The sequence below is a fragment of the Chiloscyllium plagiosum genome, chromosome 4 (assembly GCF_004010195.1).
Source record: "Chiloscyllium plagiosum isolate BGI_BamShark_2017 chromosome 4, ASM401019v2, whole genome shotgun sequence".
Lineage (NCBI taxonomy): Eukaryota > Metazoa > Chordata > Chondrichthyes > Orectolobiformes > Hemiscylliidae > Chiloscyllium > Chiloscyllium plagiosum.
Window position 1 is genome coordinate 129388977 of NC_057713.1, and position 11401 is coordinate 129400377.

At 40.8% G+C, this 11401-nt stretch overlaps 1 protein-coding gene across 17 annotated transcripts in view; it reads left to right on the forward strand.

Moving 5' to 3' along the window:
* The window catches only part of eya1 (EYA transcriptional coactivator and phosphatase 1), a 223187-nt gene that overhangs the window by 121893 nt on the left and 89893 nt on the right, over nt 1-11401 (forward strand). For all 17 annotated transcript variants that reach the window (XR_006311525.1, XM_043689216.1, XM_043689209.1 and 14 more), the window contains one exon: nt 7040-7129. Coding sequence is in view for 16 of the 17 variants with exons in the window: in XM_043689216.1 (XP_043545151.1) it covers nt 7040-7129 (90 nt within the window). In the remaining variant the exon portion in view is untranslated. The remainder of the gene's footprint in view (nt 1-7039; nt 7130-11401) is intronic.

An 11401-nucleotide genomic window follows, 5' to 3' on the forward strand; every position in this document is an offset into this window, starting at 1 on the left:
ATCAACCGCCCTGCCCTCATCAGTCCTCTTTGTTACTTCTTCAAAAAACTCAATCAAGTTTGTGAGACATGATTTCCCACGCACAAAACCATGTTTACATGTGCGTTCTGTCTCTCAGGATTCCCTCAAACAATGTGCCCACCACCAACGTCAGGCTCACTGGTCTATAATTCCCTGGCTTGTCGTTGTCACCCTTCTTAAACAGTGGCACCACGTTTGCCAACCTCCAGTCTTCCAACACCTCACCTGTGACTATCGATGATACAAATATCTCAGCAAGAGGCCCAGCAATCATTTCTCTAGCTTCCCACAGAGTTCTCGGGTACATCTGATCAGGTCCTGGGGATTTATCCACCTTTAACCGTTTCAAGACATCCAGCACTTCCTCCTCTGTAATTTGGACATTTTGCAAGATGTCACCATCTATTTCCCTACATTCTATATCTTCCATATCCTTTTCCACAGTAAATACTGATGCAAAATACTCATTTAGTATCCCCCCATTTTCAGCGGCTCCACACAAATGCCACCTTGCTGATCTTTGAGGGGCCCTATTCTCTCTCTAGTTACCCTTTTGTCCTTAATGTATTTGCAAAAACCCTTTGGGTTCTCCCTAATGCTGTTTGCCAAAGCTATCTCATGTCCCCTTTTTGCCCTCCTGATTTCCCTCTTAATTGTACTCCTACTGCCTTTATACTCTTCTAAGGATTCATTCAATCTATACTGTCTATACCTGACATATGCTTCCTTTTTCTTAACCAAACCCTCAATTTCTTTAGTCATCCAGCATTCCCTATTCCTACCAGCCTTTCCTTTCTCCCTAACAGGAATATACTTACTCTGGATTCTCGTTATCTCATTTCTGAAGGCTTCCCATTTTCCAGTCTTCCCTTTACCTGCAAACATCTGCCTCCAATCAGCTTTTGAAAGTTCTTGCCTAATACCGTCAAAATTGGCCTTTCTCCAATTTAGAAATGCAACTTTTAGATCTGGTCTATCCTTTTCCATCACTTTTTAAAATCTAACAGGATTATGGTCGCTGGCCCCAAAGTCCTCTCCCACCGACACCTCAGTCACCTGCCCTGCCTTATTTCCCAAAAGTAGGTCAGGTTCTGCACCTTCTCTAGTAGGTACATCCACATACTGAATCAGAAAATTTTCTTGTACATGCTTAACAAATTTCTCTCCATCTAAACCCTTAACACTATGGCAGTCCCAATCTATGTTTGGAAAGTTAACATACCCTACCATAACCACCCTATTATTTTACAGATGGCTGAGGTCTCCTTACAAGTTTGTTTCTCAATTTCCCTCTGACTATTGGGGGGTCTATAATACAATCCCAATAAGGTGGTGATCCCTTTCTTATTAGGTGAGCAAATATTTTACACAGAGATTCACATGTGGAATGAACTTCCTGAGGAAGTGATGGATGTGGACACAGTTACAACTTTTAAAAGATACTTGGATAAGTACATGAAGAGGAAAGGTTTGGAGGGATATGGGCCAGGAGTAGGCGGGTGGGACTAGTTAGTCTGGAGGTGTGTTCAGCATTGATTGTTTGGACCAAAGGATATGTTTCTGTGCTGTATGACTGTATATCTCGATAAGGAAGGTAATTTGGGTATAATGTTGAAAGTGCAAAGTTTAATTTTAGTCGGGGGAAATAGAGAAACAAAATACATTTTAATGATGTGTACTACAACTTGAGTAATGACCATTTGCAAGAGAGTTAAAATGTGGGCTATCAGTATCTGGGAAGTATATTTCAATTGTAAATCAATAATTTATAAAGGAGAGAATAAATTGGCAGGAAAAAAATGACTAGTTTGATGTTAATAAAGTCAATAGCCCTTTTTTCAATGTTTCTTCAATCTTGTTTAGTCGTAGGTTGAGACTGTGATCGAGTTAGGGGGATGTTGGTTAGCCATGTTACTTGGTGAAAATCTCCTTTGAGCAATGTCTGCTCTTGGCTGCAGAGCAAGAAATATAAGTTGGATAAGGTTCCCCTGTTATGCTCATCAGTTATCTCAACTGGCATCAGTAATTCTTAAACATAAACCTGACAGTTCAAACCAGCTGCATGGTGATTAGATTTTGGAAGCTGGGGAAAAAGCTGACATTCGGGAGATCGCACTGATGACTGAAGACAGGTGCAAAAACTAAAGAGCAGCTGAAGCCTGACATTTTCTTGCATGGTTGCATCTACAAATTTCCTGTACTAGTTGGTGCTGTATTTAACCACTTAATAAAGGAACCTCACAATTGGGAGAATATATATAATATATATTTCCCAATGTGCATATGTTTATAAAGTACGTTTAGGGGTCAAATTTCTTATAATACCTACACCTCCCTGTAGTTTTTTTGTACTGATTATAAGCATTGTTACACAGAATATAGGTGGAAATAATCCTTTGCTTTACATTGCCCTGATAAAACTATAATTGTTATTCATTGTGGGACTGCACTAACTAATAATTCCTGTTCTTCAACATTTTTGAACTGTGTGATTCAGTGGAAGTGAAATTAAAAATGGCAAAGAGCCTATGTTTTCAATTCACCCTCTGGAACACAGCTCTGTTTAAGATTCTAAAGCAAGCTGTCATTTTCTCTTTACAGCTAATCCTTACCCCCCTCAAAGGTTTGTTCACAGTTCAACCACACCTTTTAAGATTGTCTTATTGAACTGCAAATCCTTATAAACATGTGAGCATTGTAAACTTTCTCCTCGGGTGTGTTATTACAACTTGGAGTAATTAACTTCCAATTAGTTGATTTAACAGAAAATGAAAGTTTAATTGAGCACAATTTTTCCATCACTTTGGTCTCAAAGGGTGCACAGCAAATTTGTCACCAAGCTGTTAAATAATTATAGCTTTCAGAGTCTCAGACAACATTTTAAGAAGTCTGAGTTGCCAAATTTAATTTCTTTGCGGCCTCCGTGAAATATCATTGCGATTGAAAATATCAGACAAAGCTTTGGAACTGTAAACTGGAAGGTTTTTTTCATGGCTGCAGAAATGTTACCCCTGGAAACAGTCAACAAATTCACCGAACATCAAATTCTGAGTTCAAATCCAACTTCAGCCATATTTTAACTATTTTGTCGCTGAACGGCTGCAAAATTTGATAAGACTTGAAAACCTGCAAGCCAGCTGGGAATGCTCGATCCTCCTGCCCCCATTGCTTCTGATGCAGGCAGCATGTAAACATTGTGCTGCCTGGTATTTCAGTGATTGCAGTATACAGTCAGGGCGAAGCATGAGTTGCTGCACGCTCAAGTAAGGAGTGTAGTTACAGAAGTTTAAACGAGTGCATCAAGCCAATGACTTCAGACCACTGAAGAGTGTTTACAGGAATGTTTACACTGCCAGAATCCGTGGTCAAAGTTAAAAAAATCACACAACATCAGGTTATAGTCCAACAAGTTTATTTGGAGGAACTAGCTTTCAGAGCACTGCTCCCTTATCGGGTGATTGTGCGTATTAGATCATAAGACACAGATTTTTTAGCAGAAGAGTACAGTGTCATCCAGAGGTGTATTGAACAAACCTGGGTTGTTAAGTCTTTCATCTTTTAGAATATACTCCACAACCATCTGATGAAGGAGCTGTGCTCTGAAAGCTAGTGCTTCCAAATATACCTGTTGGACTATAACCTGGTGTTGTGTGATTTTTAATTTTGTCAACCCCAGTCCAACACTGGCTTCTCCGCATCATGGCTAGAATCTGTGGATGCAGGACAATATACTTGCATTTCTGAAAGTGGCCAAGTATCAAGAGTTTAAGCTCTGTGGACAGGTTGTTGTAGATCTCTATCGCCCACGTAACCAACTGCCCATGTATATCAACATTGCTTATTGGAGTCAATGTCACTGACACCCTCAATCTTGCTTTCTACTCCTTCTAGGGATCTTGGAGTCCCATGTACATAGATCCCTGAAAGTTGCCATCCAGGTTGATAGAGCTATTAAGAAGGCATACGGTGTGTTAGGTTTTATTAGTAGAGGGATTGAGTTCCAGAGCCGTAATGTCATGCTGCAATTATACAAAACACTTGGAATATTGTGTACACTTCTGGTTACCCCAATACAGGAAGGATGTGGAAGCATTGGAAAAGGTGCTGAGGAGATTTACCAGGATGTTGCCTGGTCTGAAGGGAAGGTCTTATGAGAAAAGGCTGAGAGACTTGGGTCTGTTCTCATTGGAAAGAAGAAGGCTAAGAGGGGAATTGTTAGAGACATACAAGATGATCAGAGGATTAGATAGGGTAGACAGTGAAAGTCTTTTTCCTAGAATGATGATGTCAGCTTATATGAAGGGGCACAGCTACAAATTGAGGGGTGATAGATTAAGACAGATGCCAGAGGCAGGTTCTTTACACAGTGTGGTAAGGGCGTGGAATGCCCTGTCAGTGCAGTTACCTCAGTCACATTAGGGGCATTTAAACAGTCCTTGGATAAGCACATGGATGATGATGAGATAGTGTAGGGGGATGGGCTTAGATTATTTCACAGATCGGCGCAACATCGAGGGCCAAAGGGCCTGTTCTGCGCTGTATTGTTCTTTGTTCTAGGCTTCAACAAGCCACATAATTCAGTGTTCCGAATATACTCACCTAAAGAATAACTGGGTCCATGTTTTATAGGGCACGATGAAACTCCCCGGGTTTAATTCAGCAAGAGTGCTGAATCTATCAAATTCACTGCTACAGAAGGCTGTGTAAGCCAGGTCCTTGAGTAAATTTAAGACTGAGATAAAGGTATCAAGGGTTACGGGGAGAAAGTGGGAGAATGGGGTTGAGAAAGCCATGATTAAATGGCAGAGCAGACTCGATGGGCTGAATGGCCTAATTTCTGCTCCAATGTCTTATGGTCTTACTCAGGTTCTAGAATTTCCCCACATTCAGAGTGTCATTGACCTCACCCCCCTCCGAGCCTGGTGGTCATCTTCAGATGGTCTCGTAGAACAGGGCAGGAAAAAGCTGCCATCTACCACAGAATCCCCAGAGCGTGGAAGCAGGCCATTCGGCCCAACAAATCCACACCAGCTCTCTGAAGGGCATCCCAGTCAGACCCACCCCCCCCCCCCTACCCTATCGCTGCATTTCCCATGGCTAATCCACCCATTCTACACATCCTTGGACACTTAGGCAATTTAGCATGACCAATCTACCCTAACCTCAGCAGCAGGAAACTGGAGCGCCCGGAGGAAACTTGTGCGGACACCGAGAAAGACACGGGGCAAATTCCACACAGATAGTCACCCAAGAGTTGGTGCCAGGGTGAGCCAGGGTGCTGCCTGTTTTATTTTTGTAGATGGACTTTCCTGCACAAGCTCTCCACCTCACCTGGGTTTTTTTCATGCAATCCCCTGCAGCATGGAAACAGGCCATTTGGCCCATCAGCTTCTGTTTTCTGCCTACCAGGAGCTTCAGACCTCACAATGCCTGAAACATTTTTGCTGAAATAGTCTGCGTTACATCTGCAGTGTGGTCCCAGTTAATAGCACATTACTGTGACTTTAACACCAGCATTTCCCTGTTCTCATTACCAGAGCAAGTTAAAAATGCAGCTGAACTAGTTAAACTAAATATTCTCAAGCGAATTATACCAATGGGCCAAATCTTTTGGATAAAGTAATTAAACCTTGTGTATTACACAGAATTTGTCCTCTATTTTCCTTAACTAAAGGTCATGCAAGGTTTACAAATGCTGGAAGCAGGAAGAGAAATTGTTTAACAAGGCAGGAGTCATAGATAACAGTTTTGTGATAGGTTTTGATTTTAAAAAAGCACTGGTTTTCAATTAACCAAGCAATAAATTATCTATATGTTACATCAATTAAGCAGAATTTTCAGCATACAGTGTCCTGTGAATTGGTGACAAACATTATGTGACCTTAACAGTGGTTAGCACTGCTACCTCACAGTGCCAGGACCCAGGTTCGATCCTACTCGTGCGACTGTGTGGAGTTTGTCCGTTCTCCCTGGGTCTGCGTGCATTTGTTCTGGGTGCTCCAGTTTCCCCTCTCAGTCCGGAGATGTGCAGGTTTGGGGTGATTGGCTCTGCTAAATCGCCCATAGTGTTCAGGGATGCACGGGCTAGGTGGGTTAGCCATGGGAAATGTGGGGACACGGGGATAGGGGAGGTCTGGGTGGGATGCTCTTCGGAGGGTTGGTGTGGACTCGCTTGGCTGAATGGCCTGCTTCCACACTGTCGGATGTATGACTATGACTATTGTTGTTTTAAATTCTGTTATGTTTTGCATATATTTGTATCTATTTTAATATCACAGAACTGAACATCACTGCCCGTTAAAACTTTCCAAAAACATTACAAAGATAAACATACTTTTCAATTTCTTTGTCAAATCTCATCCAAATCTAATTATTATTAATGACTGTCTTCATAGTTGTATTTTGTATCCTGCCATATTTTAAATTACACATGTTAAACAAGGCAAAGCACACTTTAGTATATACTATCACCTCCTGCCTTTAAATTTAGCACAAAATAATAGCCGTTTTAAATTTAAACCTCAAGAACTTTCAATGCATATTACACCTCGGCCAAAATTATCAATAGTGCTGAACGTTTTAACCAGGAAAGCCTCAGCTCCATTTAGAAAATGCCAACAATTGTTAAATTCTTCCCGGAAACTGAATCAATCCAAAACTTTTGTGTTTCAAATATATGCATAATTACAACATCAACTCTACTTCTTTAATCTATGGATGTCCAAACTATGGCTGAACATGGTCTCAATGACTAACAACTCAGCCAGTAAAGAACAACTCTGCTATTCCGGCCTGTTAGAGTGGAAATTCTGAAACACAACTCCTGCCATTTGTTGTGAACTCCTAAAGTAGACATCAAGATGTGTCAATATTAAAAGCTTGAGATTTCAGTTTGAATTTTTAAACAAGGCCCTTGACATTGATATCATGCACTTACGTGATCAATAAGAATAATAAGTTAGAGTACCCTTGTGTTAGCCAACAAGTGCGGTTTTCTTATTTGAACCTTTATTTACAGGATCCACCTACATCAGTGTCACTTGGGCTGCGAATGGAAGAAATGATCTTCAACCTCGCAGACACACATCTGTTTTTTAATGATTTAGAAGTAAGTGGTGACTTTTATTTTACAGTTAGCCTTTATTGTTAAAATTTACTTGTGTTCAAACCAGCTCATTAGAAAATTGTTTTTCTTCTCATTGATGGACAGGTGCTTAGGGGAAGAATGAATGAACTCAATAATAAAGCTCCTTTTGTTCAATCTTCAATTTAATTACTGCACTAACTCAATAATACCCCTGAAAATACTCCCTATCCAGGGGAAGTATCCTGCACTGGGGCAGGAAATCAAGCTGGCTGTTTTATGTATTGAAGTTGCACTGTGATAGTTTTTTTTCTGAATAGTGATTCATACTGTTTATATTACTACATCAATCAACAACAATGCGATGGTGAGAATGCAATGAGAATTCGCGTCTCAGTTGGCATGTGATGTTGTACATCACCTCAGTAATAGTCATGTTGATTTGGAATATCCTAACACAAATGTTCTTCGGGCATTTGAGTATTTGTGTTAACAGTTTTAAAAACCTGTGTTAAACATTCATGTTAAAAACTTGATACATTGGACAAATTATTTTGATATCTAATGGTAAGATATGATAATAGGTTGCAAATTGTGAGACAGTTTTCCAAGGAAGGTTAGAACTCATACTGATTAACATTTCGAGTCCAAATTGGCACTTCATTTAGACTCAATGTTAGCTTGCTCTCTCTCCATGGACGCTGCCTGACTCACTGTGATTTCCAGTACCTTTTGTTTTCAGTAGAGATTCTAGCATCTGCAGTAATTTGCTCATACTTATTAAAGTGAGTGTTCTGTACCTCATTCTTGCAAATATTTTTCTGATTTTTAAAAATTAGTTAGGGACCGGTTGATCCAGCTGACCCTCCTGTCATTAATGTAGAGCTGTTGAGAAATTGAGTGACATTTGCAAAGGGACAGGAGTGGCCAACTCGAGTCAGCTAAACTGTGAAATGATGCTTTTATACTCTTTCTTATTGCTGTCAGTAATTTTGTTTTAAAATGGCATGTTGTTAGTCCTTTGCAGCATTTTAAAGAGCAGACACTAAGGATATGTCAATGTGTAAAGATACGACCTTGCACATAATAAGGTGCTACAGTGGCAATAAAATGATTGACCAATTAGTTATAAATCAAAAATAGAAATTTCTGGAAAAGCTCATCAGGTCTGTCAGCATCTGTAGAGAGAAATCAGAGTTAATTCTTCAGGTCTAGTGACTCTTCTTCAGAACTGATAGGAGCAAGGAAAAGGCTTTTTTTGCGCAGAAGATGGGTTTGGGGGAGGGGTATGGAGTAAATGATAGATGGAGATAGAGCCCAAAGAGAGAGAGAAGAACAGTTGGACAGACCAAAGAACAGGTAACAATCAGTTCAGGAGAATGAATAGCTACTAATGGGGACTATCAGTGGCTAACAATGGGTAGTATGTAATAGCAGACCATATGATAACAAGGTCTGGTGTTGGGTTGATGTTGTTGGAGAAGGTGCCTGACCCTAAAGTGTTGAACTTGATATTGATTCCAGAAGGCTGTCAAGTTAATTATTTTCTATTTGAAGGAGTAATACTATAAGAAAAAATATGTTTCTTATTTGAATAGCCCTTTTTGAATGAGTAGATAAGACTTGTATTAATATCTTACTCAAAGCCAACACGTCTAGAAATGTGGTAGTCCTCAGTATTGTGCGACTGTATCAGCTTAGGATGTGTTAACAGTCCTGCAATAGGTCTTGAACCCTCAAGCTAAAGAAACGGTATTGAACCAACCTGACACATTGTCAGCATCCTCGGATGCTGCCTGACCTGCTGTGCTTTTCCACTCTTGACTCTAATCTCCTGTATCTGCAATCTTCACTTTCGCCACATTGTCTGTAAAGCATTTTGAGCCATTACTGAGAGGCATGTCATGCACTGTGTAAATAGAAATCTTCATTAGTTGCAATTCTAATCCTCGGAATGCTGCAAGTCTGTTACTTTACTAGTATGATTGGACTGTCATTGACATAAACCAGATTACTCACTCTGTGTTTCCTAGCTTGATGTTATAAACCAGTTGTCAGAATCACTTACAAAATTTGAAACTACTGGCAGTTTTTGAACTTAAAAGCTGAACAGTTTTCAGCCAACCAGAAGTTCCCAGCTCCAAAATGCTTAGGAGACAGAGGAAAAATGTAAGTAAAGAGCATCATATATTTTTGAATTCTGAGAGAAAATTTATTCGAGACAAACAAGGAAGAGAGAGAGCAGGAATGGGAACATAGCAATAAAAGTAAAAAAAAAAATAATTTTAGGCTTGTTTTTCTTTTAAGTGCAGAGTAACCATTCTGGAGTATTTATGATTTATAGATATGGAGCAGAAAACGTGATTTGATGTATTGTATTGAAAATCTTTGTTTTGTGAGCAGTACAGGCATATCATAGCAAACAAGGACATACAGTTCATAGGGTGCATAAACAGAATGAGGCATACAGGATTCTCTCTCCTGCACAACTCCAGCTTCCGGGAATGTACTGGTACAAAAATGTGTTACTGAAGTTGCATATGAAGACAATATTGATTTCAAGGGAACAAACAGTTCCACTGGTGCTATTTGTAAAGCAAGAGTAACAGGACATGGTGAGGGAGAGGGAATGTGAGGCTAGAAAGGATTACACGTGTAAGAAGATAGATCACATGTAGGCTTTTGCCCGAAACGTCGATTTTCTCCTGCTCCTCGGATGCTGCCTGACCTGCTGTGCTTTTCTAGCCCCACTCTGATCTGGACTCTGGTTTCCAGCATCTGCAGTCTTCACTTTTGCCGAGATAGATCTTGGGACATGAGTTAAAGATGTTGTTGGTAATTTTAATCAATCCATCTTGGTGCTATTAAGTGGGAAAGTAATAAAGAGAGGCATTACAGTAGCTGGCATGAGACAATGGCATTTCCATGGACCTCAGAATGCAAGCAGGGGGGCAGCATGCTGGCTCAGTGGTTAGCACTGCTGCCTCCCAGTGCCAGGGACACAGGTTCGATTCCAGCCTCGGGCGACTGTGCCATGTTTGAATGTTCTCCCCGTGTCTGCGTGGGTTTCCTCTGGGTGCTCTGGTTTCCTCCCACAATCCAAAGATATGTAGGTTAGGTGAATTGGCCATGCTAAATTACCCACAGTATTCAGGGACATGTAAGTTAGGTACATTGGTCAGGAATAAATATGGAATAATAGGATAGTGGAATGGGTCAGGGTGACTTACTCTCTGGAGGGTCAGCTTGGACTTCATGGACCGAAGGGCCTGTTTCCACACTGTGTGGATTTTCTGAAAGACTGATTAGGAATGACATTGGAATGAAACACGACAGCTAATTGTGGGCTTATTGGCAAAGTGATGAAGACAGCAGTATTTTAAAAGTGAGACGTCGGTTCCTGATCATGTAGGACTGCTGTGACTTGTGTTAGCTAATGGATTCAAAAGTCTCATTGGGTTATCTAACTTGGGGAAGAGTTGGTATCAGGGTGTCAGTAATGATTGAAACAAAAACAGAAACTGCTGGGAAAGCTCAGCAGGTCTGGCAGCATCTGTGGAGAGAAATTAGAGCTAACATTTCGGGTAGAATGACCCTTTCTCAGAACTTCTGAGGAATGTTAATGCTGATTTCTCTCCACAGATGCTGCCTGACCTGCTGAGCTTTCCCAGCATTTCTGTTTTTGTTTCTGATTTACTGCGTCCGCAGTTTTTTTTCTGGTTTAGTCAGTAATGATTGTTGTATTATGTACATGTTAGCACAGATGCTTACATAAATCTGCTTTAAATGTGATTGATTGTGTGCCTGACATCTAAATCTTCCATAAATCCAAATGTCTCAAATTGCTGAAGTTCTGTTGACAAGGTGTCTCATTCTTTTACGGCCTTCAGTAATGTTGTGTTGGGTAAGATCTTCCATATGGTGGCTCTGTAAGCTGTATACAGAGGAACCTCTGATCCGAACGAGATGGGCGGGCAGCGTTTCATTCAGATAATTGATTCTTCGGATAAATGATTCAAAGCCTCTCCTTTGGGGCATGGAGTTTTCTGAAGTTTCCTTTTTCCTTGCTCTGCCTGCCTTGCACCCTCTCACTGTCTCAGGGTTTGTTTCTGAGCAGACACACACACTTGTGTGTAAAGGACGTGTCACATTGCTGAAACCTTCCCCCACCCCCCAACAGTTCAATTGGATTGTCACAGCAAGCACTTGCTAAGTCCTGTCCCCATTCAGAAAACTAGGCAGTAGCACACTGCGCATGAGCTCCCCCTTCCTCCCCCACTCCCGTCTGCCCCACCC